Source organism: Triplophysa rosa, unplaced genomic scaffold, assembly GCF_024868665.1.
Source record: "Triplophysa rosa unplaced genomic scaffold, Trosa_1v2 scaffold139_ERROPOS793776, whole genome shotgun sequence".
Lineage (NCBI taxonomy): Eukaryota > Metazoa > Chordata > Actinopteri > Cypriniformes > Nemacheilidae > Triplophysa > Triplophysa rosa.
Window position 1 is genome coordinate 553,050 of NW_026634143.1, and position 24,474 is coordinate 577,523.

Genomic DNA, 24,474 nt, shown 5'->3' on the forward strand with positions numbered 1-24,474 from the left:
TCTCACTGTTGTTAAATTCCAGCGCGACGGCAAAACGGAAGTTCTTCTTCTTCTTCTTCTTGTTTGTTGCAAGACGAATGTTATGATACACTGCTTTGTGAAAAGGCGGAAGTTAAGTGACGTCATTGTGAAAAGGGCCTGCAGCGTCTGATAGCCCCGCCTCCCTTCCGCTACGTAGGCGAAACTGCGACCGTTGAGTGCGTCAAGTGTCCACAGTTCCACACTTAATATTTTCGGTTGAAAAAGTGCATCATCCGGGTACTTAAAGTGCACTTCTTTTGTGAGGATTTTAAATGTGAACGCGCTACTCACACTAGTGCACAAGTGTGCGATTTGGGACGCACCTTATGCTTTTCATAAAAGACGCAAAGAATTGTGGATTATCTCTAGCATCGAAGGAAACATTTCATTCATCATGCGTCCTCTGAATTCCTGTGAAAGACGATCGCATTTGAAGGGTGCATTCGGAGTGTCCTACCTGCTTTTATGAAACGAGACAGCCTCGAGAACGCATGCAAGCTTCGAATGCGATCTCCGGTGGACGCAGCCTGTTTTCTATGATAATATGTAGGTTTTAAAATATGTGATGTTTATATTTTTTAAATGTTAAATCGCGAATTATTTTCTTTTCTCTTTTCTTTCTGCACTATACTTTTTATTATCTTATTGTTTTAAAAGTTTATTGTTTGATGTCATTATAACTGCGTTTAATTGTACATTATCTTCTGCAAAAACAGTCTCCAACGCGGCATAATCCCATTATATTTCATTATTTGCATTAGTCACGCCTTCTGTATAGCACGATTCGTTGATTCACCTACTGGCTAGCGCCCGTTTATCAGCGACTGCCGTTAGCCAATCAGCTCATACGACGAACATTACGTATTGAATATTCATGAGCAAGGCCACGAGCCGCCTATCAGATTGCTGGGCAGAGCGCTGACGCCGTGTCCAGGAAGTAATCCGTTGTGTAAGGATGACAGGTGAGGAAGAGACGGTTCAACCGGTTAGTTTTCAGTCCGCCACAACACCGACAGCTATGGACGTACTGTATCGGCACCGTGTGTTCAGAGTCAGCTGGGATAACGCCTGCTCTCAATAACCACAGAGAGAGAGCGGGAGAGAGGGGAGTAAACTGCTCAAAGGATCAGTGTCACGTCTGTTTGGGGTAAATGAACGCTAATCCCATCAGCATCAGTTTAACCTGCTCTTTATTGTCATGTTTTAGTCTCTAAAATTACGCAGTGAGTTGTGACACATAAATGCAAGGTGTCCTACATTTTGCCTGTATTTTATATAACGTTAACCTAATGAACCGCCTAACTTTGCCTAGTTTATATTCGACATTAAGGCGCGTTCAATCCTAAATGTTTTCTTGACAGTTCACTTAGTTTTGAAGACATGAACTGTTTTACGAAGTACTTCACTCGGTTTTCAACCCCTCCGGTAGATTCTAGAACTGCCACCTCACGAGGCTTTGATGTCCAGATAGGCAGAGATCATGAGTGTTTAAGATGATTTATTCCATAATGTAAACGAGGTGGTCAAACACTTGAGTGCAGTTTTACAAATATTTGAAGACGCTCTTTTGTGTTTTACTGCACTTCATAGGGATCACAGAGATGATGTTCTTTAGGTGTTGTGGTGACATTTGTGCTTCATGTTTGATCGTAGGCAGTCCGGTCAGTGATCTTCATGCAGACAGCGAGCCGTGTTTTCTATTCTTCTCTGTACTCACATTCTGTCATCATGTGTCTGGGGAAAATCACGAGTTTAGATAAGCTCAGAATTGTGATTTTACAGTTTGTACTGTCAGGCTGTTCTATCAGTGTCTTACTAGTCCTCAGATAGTTTGTGTCGTTGCAGAAAAGCATTGCTGTTTATTCTGTTTGTAGATGCTTGACCAATGCTTTTGTAAGCTGCATGATATAGTTTGTGTCAGTCATTTCTTAGGAAATGTTCCACATTTTTCTGCATTTTTTACATTTATTTTGTTCATATAGTAACTGAAATAGGACATGCAACATAATGAGGTGATGTGATAACAATGTAGTGAAGGACGTACACTTCACAGCGTTTTTCCCTTTGTTACTTCTAGATGGAGAATTGTGAAGCGTCTGACTGGACACTGAATTCAGATCTGAGCACGGAGACACGTCCGTACTGCTGCTCAGCCTGTGATGGCAGTGAGAAAGTGTTGCGCTGCAGAACTAAAGCCAGGAGTCTGTCTTCATCCTCGGACCACAGCTCTGCTAAATTCAGGTACGACAAAACTGGCTGTGAATGGCCTGGATAAAGTTAGCACAGGTTAAAGGAATAAACTGAAATATAACTTTATTAATCCCAAATGGAAATTACTGTGCCATGCAAACAAAAACTCAAAACACTAGGGGTGTAACGATACACTCAGCTCAGGATTCGGTACATATCTCGATGCTGGGTTCACGATACCATACACACATCTCGATATTTTGAACAAAATTCAAAAATGAAACTGAAATTCAAATAACATTTATTTTCAAAATATTAACAATTCAGTAACTTATTTTGTTGCACATACAATTTAATAAAGAATTTTAACATTTTAAGGCTTAACTGAAATTAGAATTAAGATCAGTGTCAATTTTGACAGCAAATTTTGATTTAGTTGTAGTCATAGTCTTTCGACTAAAATGCAATTTAGTTTTAGTCATCCCAATTTATCATAGTTTTAGTCTATTTTTAGTCGACGAAATCTACATTATATTAGTCTACTAAAATAAAATCTATCTGGATTAACTCATTTAATTGATGTAATTAAATGTTCCATACAAAGATTGAACTGTTTCGACATCATTGACTTTACCTTGGAATTAAATGAAACCAGGTCATTAGCTTTATTTGTCAGAAACGTTGAGTAACTACTGGATATGCATTGTTGGAACACAGAGAATATTAGACCATGAACGACACGTAGCAGTTCATTCAGTCTCATTTTGACTCAATTGACTCGTTCGTTCAGTGAAGGGCGTCTTCATTCAGCACATTCAACCAATGAAACGCTCTGACAGAGCTCACGCTCAAGCGCTATTGGCTCGTGTCTCTTTGAAGCTGCGCTGTGTCTTTGCTTGAGACAGTAATGAATGAGAAAAATCTTTCAAGAAGACATATTACATAAACTGTATTACATTTCATCAATCATGCAGATCACATACTTGTTTTTATCATGTCATTGGATCTTTTAATCTACAGCACGACTCACTTCATCACTGATCGGAACAGCGCTGGTTTCTTTTGGCTTACTTTATGTTCATATCACGTTATGCAGCAGCTCACGTTAGCGGATAAATGAACATTGGCATTTAAACACGTTTGTGCTCCTTTGTAATGAGTTTCGGGGTGACTCGCCTGCAGTCACGCTTCAAGTTTGCTGTGTTTGTGAAGGAAAGTATGACGCTTTGTAAACCACGTGGAGACACAGATTGTGTGTCGTGCTTCTCTCTCTACCGCACATGTGAGATAAGCACACGTGACGCGCTGGCGCAGAGTAGGTAGCGTCTTGACCGCTGAACGAATAGAATTAAACATATCGTAAAATATCCCCATCTCTCGTCGATGCGCATCGTAACATTTTTTGCATTGCGAAATATCGTAATACGAAGTATTGTTACACCCCTACAAAATACACGTGAACAACATCAACATAGACAGTATACATTTTAATTATATGATCATCATTTTCATAGCTGAAAATCTGCTTTGCAGTAAATTCATATTAGTACAGACAGTAGAGACAAAATAACATAAAAAAAACATCCAAAAATATGAAATACATCTCTGTTTGAGTGCATGATATGTTGTAATTTAAATGTGTCTTAAAATATAGTGTGATGTTCTAAAGAAAAAGAAACAGAATATTCTATTTTGTTTGAAACAACACATCTGCCAGTACCTTCCAAATGACTTACAGATAAACAGATTTCTTTATATTTCTTTAGCTAAAAGTGTAATATTATTTTGTTATACTGTGTATATAGGGCTGTGCGATTTGGGGAAAATATCTAATTGCGATATTTTTGACAGACATTGCGATTGCGATTTGATTTGCGATTTTAACTTTTCTAATTCAAGCTTCAATTCAATATTGTTGTGTGGAGCACAGTATGGGTATAGTTACCCTGAAAGAAAACAGCAAAAAAAAACATTTAATTGTTTCCATTAAAACCATTACAAATTAATTTTTGTAGTGTGCTTTGGGCATTATTCAAATAGGTCTTACTGTTGTTCAATTGGTTCCCAACTTCCAGATTACATCACACCAGTAGAATCCACATACCAGTGTACACTATTATAGTTTCCATTAAAACAAATACAACTCCCATTGTAACCCTTAAATCCATAACATTTTCTATTGTGTTAGTGAATTATTAAAATAGTTCATAGTTTACATAGGCTGATTTATTATTTTTTAAGTATGTGGGATTTTTTAAAACAAGTAAAAATGTGCTGAATGTTTAATTTCATCCAAGTGAAATTAGCAAAACAGTTAGATAGAATTTACATTTGTTTGAAACGCGGAGCTAGGCGTGAGTTTACACAGGGTGCGCGCGTGCGTCAAGCCTCGTCCATATTGCCAGATGCCCGAGCCGGACTCAAGTAGGCTACTATAAACGTCATTACGAAACAGGCTGTGTATGCGCGTCAAGTTTAAACGGCTCGTCCGCGCAACGCGGGGCAGAGAAGCGCGAGTATGACACAGGCTGTGTGTGCGCGTCAAGTTTAAACGGCTCGTCCGCGAGACGCACAACGCGGGGAAGAGTCGCGCGAGTATGACACAGGCTGTGTGTGCGGTCTTCTGAATTGGACGGTTCTTTAGTATTTATTTGCCTAATATGATCGATCTGACTCTGCAGATGCCATAATAACACACACTGTCTCTCTCCTGCCTTCTGTATGTTTGTTTTTTTAATGTCGGACGTTTATGCAGTTGGCTGGGGCAGTGCTGATTAGGCATAACGGAGTTGCGCTCACTCAGTTGGTTAGCAAGAATGCCACTCAAAGCGGGCTTGGAACAGACGCTTTTCCTATTTTTCACATCGCTTCCACATCGCAGCCTCTTGCGATTAGCAAATCGCAACGTCTCACATCGCGATTGCGATTCGATTTCGATTAATCGTTCAGCCCTAGTATACAGCAATGTTAATTATTACTAATACAGCTAGTTTTCCACATTAAAATGTTACATTTTTATTATGAATAGAAATGTATAATAGAAAAATATATATAATGTCTAATTATGTATGATGAAGAAAACCCTCCCTTTTTTAGCAAATCGTGCTATGGCTTGACATTTTTAGACGGTTACAGTATTTTTTTAAGGTCTTGTTTCTAAACATGTAAAAGTTTTGAAATGAATGCTTTTAAACATGCCAGACCTTGTGTGTTTAATGCCTGAAAAGGAAATTTGTTGATGCAAGTATTAAAAAAATCATGTTTGGAATCACCAAACAAATGCATTTACCAAAATACATGTGCCTGTTTCATGCCTGTTGTGAAGTCATTTCTTTTTACTTTAAGTGAAAAATGAGAGGGAAATGCAATATGAGATGGACATGTAAAATGTGTGTGAATGATAGGATGCAGATAGTTCAGTTGAGTCTTGATAAAACAACAGAGAGGACCTGTTCATAAGCTATTACTGCACACTTCACGTGTCTTCATCTGATGAATTTACTAAACCTTTGAATGTTCACGTTTTTATGAATATTTAGTTTTTTAGTAAGATTCAATTTGAATTTATTTCTAAAGTGTGTTTCACAACTTTGCATTGCAAAACAGCCTTACAGAAAAATACCTTTTTACAGTAGAAGCACAAGAAACAACAGTATAGATTAATGAAAAGAAATGATATTGCTTGAGTTATAAAACACATGGTGTATTTAAGGAAGTTATTTGCGCTGTGTCCGTGCTATCATGCTTTTGCATCATTACGTTAGTTCTGTTATTGGCATGTCAGTCTTTCCATTTTTGCGAAACTTCTGCTTTTACAAAATGTTGTTATAACCGACTCAATTCTCGTAGTGATTTTAGATGGAGCAGTACTTCCTACTGAGCAAAGAGCCGTAGTTCACGGAAGAGCTGTGCTTAAAACGCAGAATGGATTTCAGATTCGCCCTAGACTGGTATAATTAGTGTGAATCACGATATATATCGTCCCACCAGCCCTAGTTATATGTGACCCTGGATCACAAAACCAGTCTTAAGTAGCACGGGAACATTTTTAGTAAAAGACAAAAATACATTGTGTGGGTCAAAATTATCGATTTTTCTTTTATGCCTAAAATCATTAGGATATTAAGTAAAGATCATGTTCCATGAAGATATTTTGTAAATTTGCTACCTTAAATATATAAAAACTTTATTTTTGTGAGTGGATGGTCTGCCACAGTGCCCCTGATTAACAACTTCAAAGGCAATTTTCTCAATATTTTGATTTTTTTTAACAGCGCCTCCACTGTGGCGTAATGTTGCAACTGCAGTTACAAATGACAGTCTGTTAAATGCACGCAGCATTTCTTGTGAAGACTCGCAACATAATTTTGGCAATAGCCTGAGGTGGCACGACATTTGACAGAGGCGGCCGCCTCCAATTTCTCTATGCAGGAAAAACCCTGAATAAGAATTTATTATAAATGAATTAATACATCTTAACAGGACATAAACAAAACAATAAGAACAAAACAAGTTGTCCAGCAGGGAAGGTCCAAGGATCCGGCCACCACGACTAAATGCAGTCTTCAATTATATCGGCAACAGGTGCACCTCATCAAGCAGGTCGGCACCAGGAGATTCACCTGAAACGCACACATATGACCTGCAGGGGTCGTAACAGTTAGCATTGAATGACGAGGGGTGTGCACTCACTAAATGTCTTTTTATGGTATTGGGGAAGGATATTCTCAGCCTCAGACGCACCGTTGGTTGAACGTCTGATGCATACGACACACTTAACTTAGGTTCATGGCATAAACTTTCGACACGTTGTTGAATGAACATCGCTCCGTTACTGTGGGGACATTTCCACGCCCCTAAATTTGACACGGCACCAAACGAAACGAAACGAAATATGAAGATGCGAGTCTAGGGGAAGAATTGCTCAGACTGTCGTGTCAGAATGAGAAGGCCAGAGGCGACCTCATCTAAACATCACGCTGTCGCGCTGGTTATCATGTCAGAGGTTAATAGTGTGCAACCGGTTTGCTTTACCTGGCTGAAATGCTGTCAGTGAAGTCACGGGTGTAAACAGCATTACTCTCTGCTCTGTTTTCAAGGAGAACACAGTCTCTTCATGGACCCAGTCCTGTCACCACATTTGGACCCAAAGCCTGCATGCTGAGGAACCCTAAAGCGGTCATGTAAGTGTCTACTTGATAAAGCTTTGAGGTTTGTGATGAGAGAATCAAAGTCATGCGATTCACGCCACTGAATGCATGTTGTATAGATAGATTTATTGTTTTGTTTGTACTGTAACTCAGTAACGAGCAGGGCACAGGTTTCTTCTGTCACATTAGCTGTGAGAATGGATGGACGTGTTCAACATGTGCGCTGTCTGACAGATGTTTACATCAACGTTTTGCATGATCGATTTCTTTCTGGCAGTCTTAACACGTCTTTGTATCATTTTGCGACATTCTCAACCAAACACATTATAGCATTGTTGTTGGTTTCTGTTGCTTTTTTATTGTCATTCTCTCTTTTGATTTCTGCTTGACATCACCAGGTGTCTTCTGTTTGGGCGTGTGTAAGTGCGCACACAGACGTTGTGCGTAAACATCATCTTATAATCATCTTGACGTTGCTGTAAAGCTGGTCATTTTTGCACCACACACCCTCTGTTAACGAACCGCCGACACCCACGGGAATGACCCTGGTGACGTTTGTGTGTAGAGAAGAGTTATCCCGCTGCGATAATGTTTACAACTTTTTTCTAACTCTTAAGGCCACTGTACATCGAGTCCAAAATTTGCGTCCGAAATTTCCACACGTTAAAAAATAAATACGACCTCACGTTGTGTCAATCACATTTACACACTGCCTCCGATATTTTCGTCCGTCATAAAAACATTCGGACTGTGTTAGATTTTCTGCGTTTTTCGCATCCGTAGCAAGCAATTTGAGAGGCATTTTGACAAATCAGAGACACCGTACAAACGAGCGCCAAATACGTAAAAACGCATACGAAAATTTCATACTGTATGTGCAAAGACCTTTAGACTTCTATAGAGCTTGTTAATCGAGGTCACGCCGCGTTGAATGTTGCGCCATCCTGGGAGGATGCCCTGCCCTGGTTCTTTCACTTTCGATTTCTCCATCATATCAAACAAAACAAGTAACGGTACATATCAAAACAATAGTAGCAGTGGGGTATTAACCTCCCAAGATGGCGGCGCCACTGCGTCAGCTTCACATGCTCTATTGTGAGTGAATGTTCTTTGATTATTATTTTTCTTTTTTTTGTTGTTGTCATTAATGTTATACAACAAATGGCATTGGTTGAGTTGAACTGTTTTACTGCACCTGGAACGTTCCTCCAAAGCTTGGAGTGTGTAATAAACACACGATGGAAGTGTGCGTTTCTTTACATTCAGGTATATTCAAGATCCAGCCAGTCAGAGATTGACATGGAGTAAGCCACCCAAAAGTGTCCTTGTTATCAAGAAAATCAGAGACGCCAGTCTGCTGCAGCCTTTCAAAGAGCTCTGCATTTTCCTGACACAGGTGACAACCACACCATCACAAAACCATAAACGTGCTTCACTTCCGTGTTCTCTGAGCTCGTATATTTGTTCTCAGAAAAGTATGATTGTTTACGTGGAGTGGAAAGTCATGGAGGATCCAGCCATTGCCAATGACGAAAGCTTCACTTCCATCACAAAAAACTTTTGCACTTTTAGAGAAGGTGAGACATTATTTAAACTTATACACCGCTCTCTGGAATACTTCACACTGATTGGTCATAAATTTCCCGACACCACTCGGTTAAACTGACAACACACTGCTCATTCGGCTACCCCGAGTCATCCTGAACCGTACTGCTTCTCATTCCAACATAAACTAAATCGCAAACAGTCTTCAGACTACTTTTGAGATCTCTGTAGCACCACCGGCGGTTCAAACTTCACAAAATTAAAAGTGTATACTGCCTAGACCAGGGCAAGTCAACTGGCGGCCCGCGGGCCAAATGCGGCCTGCCAATCATCTTGACCCTGGCCCGCCTTAACATTTCAAAAAAGTGGAGAGACTTTAGGAATGGTGTGCTTTAAGAAATGCACGTCCTGAGACGCCATGCCTTTGAAAGTCCAAAACGCTGCTACATTCAATACGAAAGTAATTCCCGCGGCTCACAACGATTGACATCTTATAAAGCGATTTGATTGGTCTGTACAAGAAACTTGATGTTATTTGCAATGTTATAATCGGCAATCCACAGTCGGTTTGCGCACGCATTATGCCGCGTTCCTAAACGCGTCTTGTGCCCTTGAAAATAACTGCAGGAAGAGTACTACACCACGTGAACTGTCGTCTCAGATAAGGGGAAAACTATGTTGTTTTTATTACTGCGTTCATTTTGTATGATTTAAACGAAAAACAGCTGTTCATCTCCCTCCAGAACTTGCACTTCAAAGATCTGCCCTTCTAAGTGCGTGGGGCACATGAATGTGATTGGCATTCACCCGAAGGTGTGATAATAGCGCTCAGTCTCTCAACTGATTTGCTTTATAAGACGGCAGTTTAACGTCAAGGGGCAGGGATTACTTTTGTGCTTCATGTATTAGCGTTTTTACTTTTATTAAATAGACTTTCATTAATTCAACCAAATATCTTCTTAAATATCTTTTTGAATGAACAATGCCACCCACATCTATGGAAGTACTGGGGGACTGTGGGCAATTAAATTTTGGGGTAAACTAATGCATCTAGGAATATAAAATTCAATTAAAAAGACAATATCACTTTTAATTCAATATCATGAAAAGGCACAAATACTGGATGCAATATTTGTGTGCATGTTTTAATATATGACCTATAAGTAACAGCAACAAAAACAGTATAAAAGGAACAAAATGCAATAAATAACAGTAGAGATGTTGATATAAAACTGGCCCGCATCCTATTTATACTTTTGCAATCTGGCCCTCAAAGAAAAGTAGTTGAAGAGCCCTGGCCTAGACCGACTAGACCAACATGCAGTCACGTTGTAGAGAAACTAGAGAAATAATTCAGCAAGTATTCAAAGTTCAGGTTCAGTTTATAGTGGATCGGTAAAGTCCCAGTGAAATTAAAAATGACAATGCCTATTTTTTCCATGAAATATTGCAGCGTTTATTGTAAATAGTTTATCAATGTGGGTCATTCTCTCTTTTTAAAAATCGTGTGGCCTCATAATATTTAGTTAAAATCTGAAAATGCACTTCCGCCCTCTAGTGACAATCCAACGTAATGTTAGGCTCCTCCCCTTCAACTGTCAGTCTGCTGCCAGTTCCATTTCAAAATGCAACGGCTGTTTTTATACATCCAATCAGATCGCAGAGAAAGATGTAAGCCACACCCACTGTTTTTCTCATTCAAAATTCTATTTCACTCGGAAATGCGTCAAAATACAGAAGTAAAAACGATCTCAACTTCCAGTTGAAGGGGACTTTAAGGCAAGATCTGTGTTTAAATGTGAATTTGTTTAAAGTGAATATTTTCAAACAAAGACTGAAAAACCAAGTTATTCAAGTTTAAGAGAGTCTGTGTAATCATTTCAAAACCTCGTTATCTTGACTTCAGACACTTCTGCGTTTGTTCTTCATTCATTCACTGATTATATGTAAAGCAAACAGATGTACAGTGTTTGTATCTCTCCAGGAGTGATTCACTGAGCGCAGCTCTCCAGACCATAAACAGCTCGTTGAAGATGTGTGAGGACAGGCATGTGGTTTGGCTGGTTTAGCGCTGGAATGACCCTGTGACCTATGACTTCTAGGGTTGCTCAGTGTCTGCTCCTGAGGGCAGATATAATCTAACACCTGAATCCAGAAGCAGCAGCTGCAGAATCTGTGTGTCTTATAGGCCCAACATAACAGCTTTAACCTGACTGTCTGTATGAAAACATCCCGGTCGACAGCTTCTTGCCGTCCCCAATAGGACACTTTCATTAAAAAAACATGACTACATAGACAACAGTGATGGGAATTTTGATTCATTTGAGTGATTTGTTCTTTTTCAGTTCATTCACTAAAATGATTCGTTCAGACTCGTTCACTGATTTGTTCAGTGACCATTTCGTATTACATCCATAAGCCAATAGGTGGCGAAGATTTGGGTCTTATATGTAGCACAAGTCATTTTAATAACGTGTTTGTATTACTGTAATGAATATTACACTACAATATATCATATTCTGTTGTTGTTGTGAACCAGAGTGACTTCAGAGTGATGAATTAGAAAGCATGGCAATCGCTCAATACAGCACTATTGAGCGATTGCCATGCTTTCTAATTCATTCGGTCAGCAGCTCCTCGTCTCGTTCACGAACGAGATGTGTGATTCGTATGTCAGATGACTGACTAGATCAGTAAAGAGACCAGTCTGATCACTTAAAAGTTTCTTTCAAAAAGAACCATTTGTTCACGAACGTAGACAAACTGCCTGATCAAGATTTGTGAAGGGAACATCTGGTTGATGGTTACATAACGTTTTGAGACGGGTTTCCAGCTCCTCCCGCTGGAAGAATCCTGCGCTTACATATACTGTACATGTGTATTGTTGTGGTTTTGAGGAACATTCCCTTTTTTGGGACGTTTAGGGTCACTCACTCATAAATTATGAAATAAACGAAATAAATTAAGATGCACCGATTGCAATTTTCTTCGCCGATTCCGGTTTCCGATTTTTTTATAAGTGAAACCTGCCGATTCCGATTTTCTATCCAAAAACTATAATTGACAGTATATATAAAACCATATTTACTTTTCTTCGATTCACATTTTTTTCATAATACATTTTGTTTTCATAATACAAATTATTGAACAGTACAATTTTCCCAAATTTCCCTAAATGCAGTTCTCCATTACAGAATCTTCTCTCACCCAAACAACTCTTAAATTGAAGAACTCTGTGACCGAAAAGAAGTATAAATGATAAAATATAATTAAACATGTCACTTAATTTACCTTTTTCATTTTTGTACTCATCTCACAAAACTATGGATAAAATAGTACTTCAACTTTATTCTTGTCTGTTTCTTTTTATGAAACTAATATTGCTTTATTTCATTTTTTGGTCTTTATCTTTGGTCTGTAGTATTAAAAGAAGTGGGTTGGTTCATTTAAAGGTGCGATGAAGTGGGCTTGTTTATTGTTTTATACTGTTGTATGAGGTCTACTTATGACGTTCACGTGGTTTTGACATTCAAAAACATCAAAATCAATAAGTAATGGGCTATTTTCTACCCTGGTTTTGAGGCCAGCTCTACAAACGATCGGTTTTAATGGGCGTTTCGCCATGAAGGCTTGGAAGTAAACGCCCACTGCTATGATTGGATAGCAGTTTGCGTAGTAAACTTAGTTGGAGCCTTCTGTGAATTTGGTTAGATACGTAACGTTAGGTTACACATTAGCACCATTCGCACGAGATTAGCATTATCTGAGGACCTCGTGTGATTTATAAATGACCTCCCCACATCAGTATTTCATGTGACGCATTCGCACGGGATGATTTTACTCAAGTTTACTGATTTATTTCCCGGATGTGATGGCAAGGCTTTGTGTATAGTTTGTATAGCCTATAGTTGTATTGTGTTTAATGATATATGACTGTACCTGTCAGCATTTGAGACCCGTGATCGCGAACCGGACAGATCACCGCGATCGCGGGTCTCAAATGTTACGAGAGTTTCCATGATAAATAAACAAACGGGAGACTCCCGGTAAATTTATGGATATCACCCAGCACCCGAAATAATACCAAAACACTTAAAACAGCCTCCATTATTCGCAAACAGTGGATAAAACCTTGAAAAATTATATATGAGCCCGCCAAATCACAGAGATGCCGATTCGCAAGTGATTAAGATCACAGACAACCTCTGCAATTATTACAAATGACTAACGTTACAGGTCCACAGGTAATACTAACTTAATCCCGTGGTCATATCAAGCGATCAATAATAAAGCAATCGTGACGCATAGTACAAAAATGTTTTACTCGCATAAGATTGCTGCGCCATTCCTATCAGATCCAATATTGACGGCACAGCACTGCTTTTTCATTTTAGTCTCTCCACAAATCCAGCATTGACCTGTGCCTTGTTCAGGAAGGAATCCTCGGAGAAATGAAACGAACAAACACTCCATGTTTTTCCCACATGAGCTGGAACGTCTTTAAAAATAAACTTTAACCCCGCGTTCCTAATATCAGAATCCGAAGGAAGATTATGCAGCGACTGTGTTCTTCCACGACCAGGGATGGCACAATATTTAGCTATCTTTAACTGCATGTTTGTTTATTGCTCGCTCTCTCTATCTGGTTCCATGCCACTTGTGTTACTTCAGTCATGCGCGAACCAGTGGGCGTGGCTAGAGAAGTAGTCGTTGACATTCTTTCTGTGGAGGCGGTGTTCAACCTATAGATAGGTGCTTTCCAGAACCTGGTGTTCTCTGGGCCTGGTGTCAATAACAGATGTAATCTCAGTAACAAGGGCGTTTCAGTTCTGACTCTTATATAACAAAAGCTCGGGTTAAAATTGTGTTTTTAATTCATGGCATCTTTAAGCTGCAACTTCATTAAAAAGTTAAAAAGTAAATTGTAGGCTACTCTAAAAAGTTTTATATATATATATACAATATATGCACTTTTTTTGTTAGTAAAGAACTGAATCAGATATACTGTATATCACACATATACTATAGGTTGATTTATTCTTTTTTTTATATTTTGGATTTTAAAAACAAGTAGAAGTAGAAGTGTCAATTTACCTAAGTGAAATGACCATCGTTGTAACGTTAGACAAGCAATTGGGTTGAATGGAATTGACTTTTGTTTTACACGGAGTGAACGATTTCAGCATGAGTTTAGCATCACTGTTAGCATGTAGTGCACCCAGAAACGAGACAGGCTGTGCACACGCACGTTTACATGTTTACTTGCGGCTTTGCGTGTACTGACGGCTGTGACATTATTGCCCGTGTTGCTGGCAACAGAAGATCGGCTTGGAATCGGCAAGTCGTGAGACTGACCGGCCGGTCACGGCGATCATGCGAAAAACCATCCGATTCCGGTCTCTGGCCGGTCAATCGGTGCACCTCTAAAATAAATGACAACTGTGTTAGAATTGAAACTTGTTTCCATCTGTCTGAAATGTGTTTGTGTGTGTTACAGATTATGATGATATATCCAATCATGTAGACTTTATCATTTGCTTGGGAGGAGATGGGACGTTACTATATGCTTCTTCTCTTTTCCAGGTTTGAAAACCACTCTATAAGCAAACGTAATGTTCGAAAGCATGATAAAGATTTTGATCAATCTATGAAGGAATATATAACATGGATCAATCTGCTTCTTTGTAAATGAACTCATATTTAAAGTTCTGCGCATTGTGTTTGTTGAGATGAGAATGATGACCGTCGTGTGTGTGTGTGATGTAGGAGAGTGTTCCTCCTGTCATGGCCTTTCATCTGGGCTCTCTGGGGTTTCTCACACCCTTTGACTTCAACACATATCAGTCTCAGGTCACACAGGTTATTGAAGGTAAGTGGTGAGGATGAGGGCGTGTTCAGTTTGTGAAGGGCGGTAGTGTTTCTTCTGCTCATACTGACTTCAACATTCTTCTCGTGCTTTAAGAAGGTCGAAGTAATCTTCCTTTATAATCGTAAAAACTGCAAACCCGATGATATATAAATATGAGGCATTGAGGCGGTTCCCCAGACAGGGATTAGATTAAGACAGGACTACAAACATGCCTTATAAATAAACATTATGCTGTTTGCAGTTCTGTATTTTAGTCTAGGACCAGTCTTAAGCCCTGTATGAGAAACCAGCTCGTCATGTTTATGCTGTTTGATATTCTAGTTGATTAGATCTAGTGATATTGTTTGAAGGGTTGTTCAGTATGTGGCTGTTCATCTCTGTAGGTAATGCTGCGATCGTGCTGCGCACTCGTCTGAAGGTGAAGGTGGTGAAAGAGTGCAGAGAGAAGAATGGAGCGCTGGATGAAAAGAGTCTGATCATCACTAAAGCAGACACCGAGCCCACTCGCAGAACTAAGCAATATCAAGTTAGTAGCAGCAAACAGACACGTCACAGTGTGTGCGTGTGTGTGTGTGTGTGTGTGTGTGTGTGTGTGCATGTGTTCATGTTTGTATATCCCGGTGGGGACCTAAACCTGAATGCACACCAACACATGGGGACTCGTGTCACCGTGGGGACCAAAATTGAGGTCCTCATGGGCACAAAAGCTTATAAATTGTACAGAACAATATTTGTTAAAAATCTAAAAATGCAAAAAGTGTTCTATGATCTTTAGGTTTAGGGGTTGGGTTAGGGGTAGGGGATAAAATATACAGTTTGTACAGTATACAACTCATTACGCCTATGGACTGTCCCCACGGAGATAATAAACCAAATCATTTTTGCGGCTTGTCCAATTTACTTAACTAACTTAAGTTGAATCAACACAACTTTTGGAAACTTGGGTCACAACATGATTTTTTTATGTTTAGTCATATAACTGAATCCATTCATCGTGGGACAACATAAAGGAGTTGTGTTGTGTTAACATAAAATTGTTACAATTGGGCAGAGGACTTATTTTCCCAGCATGCTTTGCGTATGACTGCATTTATGAGAGTTATTTTTTTTTATTAGTGTTATTTTATGCATTTTTTAGTAAAGAGAAACACTTGTTAGTGTTTAATGTTCATTTATCTTTAAGGTTTTGAAGAGTTTGTTATATTTTTGAGTTTTGTGGCTACCATTATTCAGCAAAGCGTTGCCTTTGGTTAGGGAGTGGGCGGTTACATTTTTAACTTTGAACTTCTGTTGAGTTCTCGTAACTCAATATCTACTTATTGAAGACAAATGAAGTTTTGTCTGATTATTAATAAAAATGTATAAAGTTAAAAACTGTTCTTTGATGCCTTTATTGAATAAACGATTCGTTTAAAAAAAACGTTTTTTTTTAAATATTGGTTTCATGTAAAATATATATTTTAGCATAATTGAACTTCATCAAGTTAATGATTTAAAACAAAAACAAGACTCTTAATCTGATTCAACTAAACAACATTGCATTATCTTTATGTAAGTATCTTAAGTTTACTGAAATAGATAATGTTACTTAATTTCAACGTAATCCAGTTATGTGGATATAAAAAAGTTAATAAAGTTGATTGAACATATCATTTTTTTGAGTGTGTATGTATGTGTGTGTGTGCGTGCGTGTCTACCGGACGGCCGTACAGGGAACATGTGTTCAAAAATGAGTTCATTTGTTCAGGAAGTGAATTCATGAGTAATGGTGTAAATACAGTACAATAGCAGCTATAAGGAAGTGTTTGAGTTTGTATGAGGGTGTGTGTGTGTGTGTGATCCTGATTAAAGCAGTAATCCAGTAGTGTGTCAATGTGTGAAGAAATCAGATTTAAGCACATTGCTTTTAATACAACTAACAGGAGCCCGGGAAGAAAACAAACAAAACAGAATGTGCGGTCAGTCGTAGGTGTGTGTTTATTCTCATTTAACAACGACAGCTCGTCCAATCAGAATACAGAGTCTGACCTCTATCTGTGTTTGTCTTTCTGTGTCAGGTGCTGAATGAAGTGGTGGTGGACAGAGGTCCGTCCTCATACCTGTCTAATGTTGACCTGTTTCTGGATGGTCATCTCATCACTACTGTACAAGGGGATGGTTAGTTTGTCCTTAACCTAATGGTTTTCTTTTCATGAGCAAAGGATTAAAGGTGTGAAGGCACCCACGTACTGTATGTGCTGAAAGAATGATTATGAGAAGGACTGGTTTATTTTATTTCCTCGTGTTTTTATTTCCTTGTTAGTGAGTAGTGAATGAATGACTAAAGAAAAGACGGAACAAATGTATAAATAAATACATTGAATTCATTCTGAAAAGTCTGTGTTTCTTAAATACAGACATTTGTTAAAGTATGCTAAAATATGTAGAGCATAACACATAAATAAAACACACACACTTTACTAAATGGTGTCTGACAAATGTAAACTATTAAGTTTAATTTGATTTAATTGTGACCTTGACATATTTTGCCCCCAAAAAGTATTTAAGAAGAGAATCACTAATAAAAAACTATAATCTTGTGTTTTTATTATTGTTATCTTTTTATAAATAAAAATCTGTTTCTCACTTCTGATATATAACATTTTGTCATGTTGGATTTTCATTGGTATTGTTAAATAATAATAAAAAACTATTTTCCGCTCTTAACAGGATTCTTAGTGTACGAACGTTTCTCCAAACCATTACAATTTGTAATGCGTTTAATGTCTTTTGATGTTAAGTGCAATGTTCAATAAAGAGTTTATTATTTCCGGTATGGAACGAGTAGGGTCAAACAACTTTTTTTGTTTAAACTGCCGTAAACGGTTTCAATTGGAAGTAGATGCAGTTTCACAAATCGTGTTTCCGGGACGGATCGGGTAGCGACAGGATTGTATTGCTGCATGGAAGGTGTTTGATCTGTGAGGCCCAACATATTTCTGATGGGAAGATCAGGTTATTTAATGTGTGTGTCTGTGAGTCTTTACTCGGGAGAATGAACAAGCTTCCAGCAGTCACACCCGTAATTCTCCCACAATTAAACTCGCATCCATTGAAAGATAACAGATTAAAGAGGATATTAAAACCTACATTAAGATGATGTTAGCCCCAGATAATGTTCTTGGTTTAAGCCTTGTTTAAGTTAAGTGAGGTTTAATCGTAAAACGGATAATCGATGTAGAATAAACTAATAACAAAAACAGTGTTTTCCAAAATCTTGCTTATTCTTTGTTTGCAGTGATATGATTTGAGTTTGTAAGCGTTATGAGTTAAAAGATGTTTTGTGTGTCTGTCAGGTGTGATCGTGTCCACGCCCACAGGAAGTACAGCATACGCTGTGGCGGCCGGTGCGTCTATGATCCATCCCAACGTTCCAGCCACCATGATCACACCCATCTGCCCGCACTCGTTGTCCTTCAGACCCATCATAGTGCCTGCTGGTGTCGAGCTGAAGGTAAACACAGCTGCTCTTCTCTCTCTGTGAGGGAGTGCGTGAAGACGCTCTCTTAACCCTCTTCTCTTCTGTTAGATTATGCTGTGCCGTGACGCCAGAAATACGGCCTGGGTGTCTCTCGATGGCAGAAACCGTCAGGAGATATCACACGGGGACAGGTTAGTGACATGGACATCACACCCACTGTGAACCTGCACGGATTGATGCCCCATTTCTTACAATTTCAAGTCTTTGTTTAATCTCGACATAATAACTGTACATCAGAAGGTTTTACATATCATGCTTTAATACTGATGTCTGTTTTATGATTAAAAGGCGACAATGAGTAACACCGTCAAAAGCAGATTTCATACCGTTATATGAAATATATACCTGTATGGCAAGCCATTTTAACATATAGTCGATCTTTACATGATATTAAGTTAAGGAATGTGGTAAATCGTCTGCCATTGATTGATTGACTTATTGTTTCATTCTTAATGCCATTCCAGCATCTAAGACTGTACTAATACCTGCAAACTCGCTGTTTTTCGGCGAAATTCGCCATTTTGAATCCAAATATGCCATTCTTGTGAATCGTATAGATCCGAAGAGTTTTACCCAGAGTGGGGAGGTCCTTAGTGATTTATAAAACGTAAGTCCTCGGGTGCCATATTTTGAACATTCAATGCACAGATACATGCACCACCATAGCATCAGGTGCGGATGCGGCAGGAAAAGCGCCTTCTAAACGTCATTTTTGCACCCGTGAGAAGCATTGCTGAAAGAGACGACCGCAAAGTGTCGTCTCGGATAAAGATGGCGTTGATATTTATTACTCAGTTCGGCTGTGTGATCAAAACAGCTATGTTATGAGTGACCGTTGCCAATATCGAATTTCTACTTCTAGAGCTCTGCCCTTCTAAGTGAGTAAGGCATTTCAAGGGCGCGATTGATATTCGTCCAAAGTTTCAGTCGCAGAAGCTGTAACGTTAGTTTACAGATGATTATTAATATTTATTTTAGAGACTAATCAATTCGCATCATAATACATTGACATGTCGTCAGGAGCCGAGCGAATTACTTCTCTATTACTTGTATCTGCTTTTTGAACTTTCTTTTTTATGAAAGCTCTTAATAACTCTTTTTGTGTGTGTGTGTGCTCTTATAACTGGCATCAATCAGGCCCTGCACTTTATCTCTCTTAATAGCTCGTTTAGCTTTAATTCATGGCCAGCACTAGTCAATCTATACACAAGTATAGAGCAATTTGGAGTTGCATTAAGGAACTTGATATGTTCAATGTTTTATTCTAAAAAAAGAGTCCCAAAATGTACACAAGGTACAAAAAACATATCTTTCTTTACAATAACACCAGTATGATGCCAAATATACAGGTCAGTTTTGAGGGCTTTACAAAAAAGTTACATATTCATTGGATTTATGAGCATTGATGAGTCATTAAGGAAGTAAATGAAAGTAATTTGAATGGAGAGAGGCCAGTGAGTCAACATGTAAGGTCATTGTCAAGCATCTTGCTGCAATAATCCTCTTTTCCTCGTAGTATCACCATCACTACATCCTGTTTCCCTGTTCCCTCGATCTGTTTCCGTGATCCGATGAATGACTGGTTTGAGAGTCTGGCTGAATGTTTGCATTGGAATGTCCGTAAGAAACAAAGTCACCTGAGTTATGAAGAGGAGGACTGACATTCAACATTCAACAAACTTCATGTCCTGTTCTTTTTTAAGATTTGTATTTCTGTGTTTGTCATAGTCGTTCTGGACCTGTATTGGGTAAATGTCATGAAAACACGTCACACGCTCCTGGTCGTATTTTACCTTGATAAAGCTGTTATGGCACATGTTAGACGAGGTCTCGTTGCTTATTTGATCTGTTTTTAACAACTACAGACGAGACAGCGTGTGGACAGAAGAGAGAGATTGAATGATAACCAGCATGCGTCTCATCTGTCATCAGTGTTGGGTATTGATGGAGTACAGTGGTGTAATCTCTTTCTCTCTAGGTCTCCTTTTTCTCATCAATCTCAAGGGCTATAATCATTGACATTTTTGTATTACTGTACTAGATCAACGCTGTAAAATAGTGTTACTTTAAATTGCATATATTAAAGGCAGTATTGCAAAGGCGATCTAGGATGTATAAAAACTTTGCATTACAGTAATGCCTCTTCAGTGGGGTGAATTGGGAGATTTCACAGTATGGGAAGAATTGGCGAATGTGTATAAACTTACAGTATATTGATGGTCTTAAAACAAGCTACATTTTTATGCAAAGGAAAATGTATTCTCTTGTGTATATTTGTTTCTTTGAGATGATAGGGCGAAGTATGACCTGGATGTGTTCTTGACAGGTTTTGTGACATTTACTTTATAACTCCATATGAATTCCTTCCATTAGAACTGTGTGTATGTCAGGTTTTGGCTGGCGGGATCATTTAAAGGAATACAGCAATAAGTGAATTTTGTGCCTTATGTCATGTAGAGCATCAACATCTTGTCATTCAGGGAGAATATTCTCTTATGCTGTGTTTATTTACAGCGCACTTCAAACGTACGAGTGTTGTACATATAGAAATGTAAACTTGAATATTCATGGACTTTGTTTAAACCACTGTATTCTTAAGCAGCCTGTTTAACAGTAAATTACTGTACGATCTGTCCATTCCAGGTTTGAAAGAATTGTCTTTTTTATTGTATAGACAAAAAAGGTTTCAGTGTATTTTTGTTTACTTGTGCTTTGTAATCATCGGTAATAATAATTACATCCCAGTTTTTAAAACAACATTGTCCAGGTGCACTTACTTCTTTGGTAAGAATGATGCTAAAATAATCGTGAAGATTTTAGGCACAGAACATCAGAGGAACGGACATCAGTTAAAGTCGCATGTGCATGTGTCAGCTGTGAAAGAGCTCTTTCGATATATGCGCTTTCAAAGCAACATGTATTATTTAACAGATGTGCTGATCACAGGTGCGTCAAACACTGTTCGTTTACCTCATGTGTTCAGGAAAACAATAACAAAAATAAATACACCTGGTTACCGCTAAGAACACGAGAGAAAAATCGAACGTTGCTTAACAGAGACGTTTGGCACGTGGGGTTCTTACCAACGCTCTTCACGTTTTGAAAAAAATATCTTAAATGATGAAGAAAGACAAAGTATTTAATGTCATGGGTAAATATTTACTAAGTAGTCAACTATTTTGTTTTATTTTTACTCAGAGATTGATATTGGAATATGAATGTAATCTCAATCTTTACTTTAGCAATCACTGTCTGTGGCATTACGTAGTGACAGCACTCTTTGGTTTTTGCCTGTAACTCAAGGAGGATTACAGAACTCTTTTCTTTTAAGATGTCATCATTTACATGATGTTTCTTAATAAACTTGTCTTTTGGTGTCTTCATTTTTAAAGCCTGTATACAACCTACGAGAGATGATCTCAATATGACTTCATGTGCTAATTCTGGAATTCTGACCGTTTTCAGTGGTTAAAAACCAAATCACTTTGAATACAGCTGATATTCATTTAAAGAGAAATGTCTAAAGAAAATAGTGTTGAAACTAAAAAAGTTGCCTTTATTTATGTACGTACTGTATAATAACAATATAATTCAAACATATTATTATTAAAAGGTCAGTTCGCCCAAAAAATGAAAATTCGGTCATCATTTACTTACCTTCCAGTTGTTCCAAAACTGTATCAATGCCTTTGTTCTGATGAGCACAAAATAAGATATTTTGAAGAATGTAGGACAGCAAACAGTTCTGGGGCACTTTTGACTACCATTGTCATTTTTCCTATTATGGAATTTTCATTTTTGGGTGAGCTATCCCTTTAAAAGTGAGGGCAAAAAAAGGTCTAAAAAAATCTAAAATGTGATTTCACTTTTTGTGATTTTAGCAAATGTACATTTTTTAAGCTCATTTACCTTTTAAATGTGACACTGTCTACCAGTAGTGGTTGAATGTACAGAAATATGCCTGATTGGTACATAAGAAACATTGGTATGTCCTGGAAAAGTGTGAAAATGTACGTTTGGGGTAATATTGTTGAACACAGCCCATAGCAGTGGATGAAACGCCGTTCAAAAAATACTACTTTGTTGACATTTTATAGGTGGCGCTATCACGCTTCATTTAGATGTATATTTTATATTATATTGTAATCTATGGGATGTATCATAAAGGGCCTTAATGAAAATGTCAGAAAACAAGTTCACAAACCAGAATCTAAACGCATATTAAGATATCTTTATTAGTTGTTTATTAGTTACAGGCATGCAAACTTGATCCATCTTTATTGCGTTACATTCCAACGTTAATAAGTTTGAATAAGTTATAGCACATTTTGTCATTTTTTTATAACGTCCACAGACTCTGTATTAACAGACCTGCCAATCTCTGTGTAAAATAACAAAATGATGCGGACATCATTTCCCCCCTGTCATTTGGCTATGAAATTGTCTAGGAGGGAAGGTTTAGGTGCATTCAAGGCAAACATTTTCTCAGTCTGAATGTTTCCCAGAGATGAAACCCATGACGTTTGCGGCGCTATCAGTTGAGCTACAAGAACACGAAACGGTGTATGACACAGATGCACCCTCACACCCTGTTTCAGGACCAGTGTTGGGTGTAACTAGTTACTAAGTAATAAGTTACTGTAATTTAATTACTTTCCCCTTGAAAAAGTAAAGTAAAGGATTACTCTTATTTTTTCTGTAATTTAATTACAGTCACTTCTGATGTAATTCAACTAAATACTTTGTGTAATATATGTGTGTGCAGAAGAGGAATTGACATCAAAATTCAAAGTCTAACTTTAAAATCTGTGCTTTAATGTATAATTCTAACATTTGTAATTAATAATAATACTTTATGTGGTTTTATATTATTTATTTGAATGAATTAAAAGAGCCGTTTCATGTCTATCCTTGAATCACTTAACTCATCAAGGTTGATGTAGGATATAGAAAGTAATTAGTAATAAGTAATTAAATACTTTTTGAAGAGAGTAACTTGTACAGTAATCTAATTACATTATCGAATGTGTAATTAGTAACTAGTAATTAATTACTTTTTCAGAGTAACTTACCCAACACTGTTCAGGGTGCCATTTTGTGTCATCTTACAATCGGAACCAAGAGGAAAGTTCTGTTGGGTTATTTCTGAAGATCATCTGAGCTGATTAGAAAAAAACGTTTGAGAACTGACTGCTGTAATGGGTAGAGCTTTCATGTAAGTTCATTTAAGGTTTTGAGAAAGACGAGTAATCAGATGATAAAAGAATTCAAAGGGTTTAAGCAAAAACGTTACAAGCGAAAGAAAGTGAATTTTTGGAAGTGATGGTGCGCACATCAAGTTTACTGTCAGTAGGTCAAAGCTTTGCTGTTGCCTTTATACAGTATGGGGCTGTTTAGAAGCTCTCATAGCTTCCGTATCTATTTACAGCACAGGCTGATCAGACCACGCTCATAATTTGACATACAATTGAAAATGGTGGAAGATGCATGCTTTCGACTCAACGTGAACTTGACAATTAAAGGAAACAAGAGTCTCTAAGCTGTTTGTGAGGTAGACACTCAAACGCTTTTCTCTTACAAAATGAACAAAAATATGAACCATTAACAAGTCTTCTTCATGTAGTTAGAATACTAACAGCAGTGTACTAGTAGTATACTAGAAATAGTACGTTGTACTATTTCAATTCTACTTGGGACTTCATGAAAGTGCACTGTTAAGTATACCTTAAGTGTAACATTAGTCATCTTTACAGAATTACATTTTTGATTTATACCGCAACTCTATTACAAGTGAACATATAAGTATACTGATAGTTTCATTGTAACACATTTTAGAAGTACACTTTGAAGTAAACAGTTTTTTTAAGTGAAGTTAACATTGTACTCATAGTTTACTATTGATCTATATTATTTTTAACTTTAAGTTGACTGTGTTCCTATTGAGGTATTATTGTCTATACTTGAAATATCCGTACTTGAAGTAGATTTCCTCTAAACTATTCAAGCCCGAAGCTAAACTAGTCACTATATAAACTTGGAACACGTGCGTCAAGACAGTATGTCAAACTATGTGAAAAAAGTATTTAACAGACTCCACTCGATTAAAAGAGTAAAGAAAACTACAACATCATTCATGGTGATACTTTTCTAGAGTTTATCTCTATAAAACTAGAAGTAAA

At 37.9% G+C, this 24,474-nt stretch overlaps 1 protein-coding gene across 1 annotated transcript; it reads left to right on the top strand.

Moving 5' to 3' along the window:
* The first annotated feature begins 957 nt into the window (after window positions 1-957).
* Window positions 958-21,672, top strand: nadka (NAD kinase a). Its single transcript, XM_057326863.1, has 12 exons — window positions 958-1,168; window positions 2,099-2,262; window positions 7,311-7,394; window positions 8,628-8,757; window positions 8,833-8,938; window positions 14,404-14,489; window positions 14,673-14,775; window positions 15,159-15,301; window positions 16,833-16,932; window positions 18,111-18,268; window positions 18,344-18,426; window positions 19,812-21,672. Exons 2-12 carry the CDS (start codon window positions 2,099-2,101, stop codon window positions 19,954-19,956), a joined length of 1,302 nt encoding a protein of 433 aa, XP_057182846.1. The 5' UTR covers window positions 958-1,168; the 3' UTR covers window positions 19,957-21,672.
* The last annotated feature ends 2,802 nt before the right edge of the window (window positions 21,673-24,474 follow it).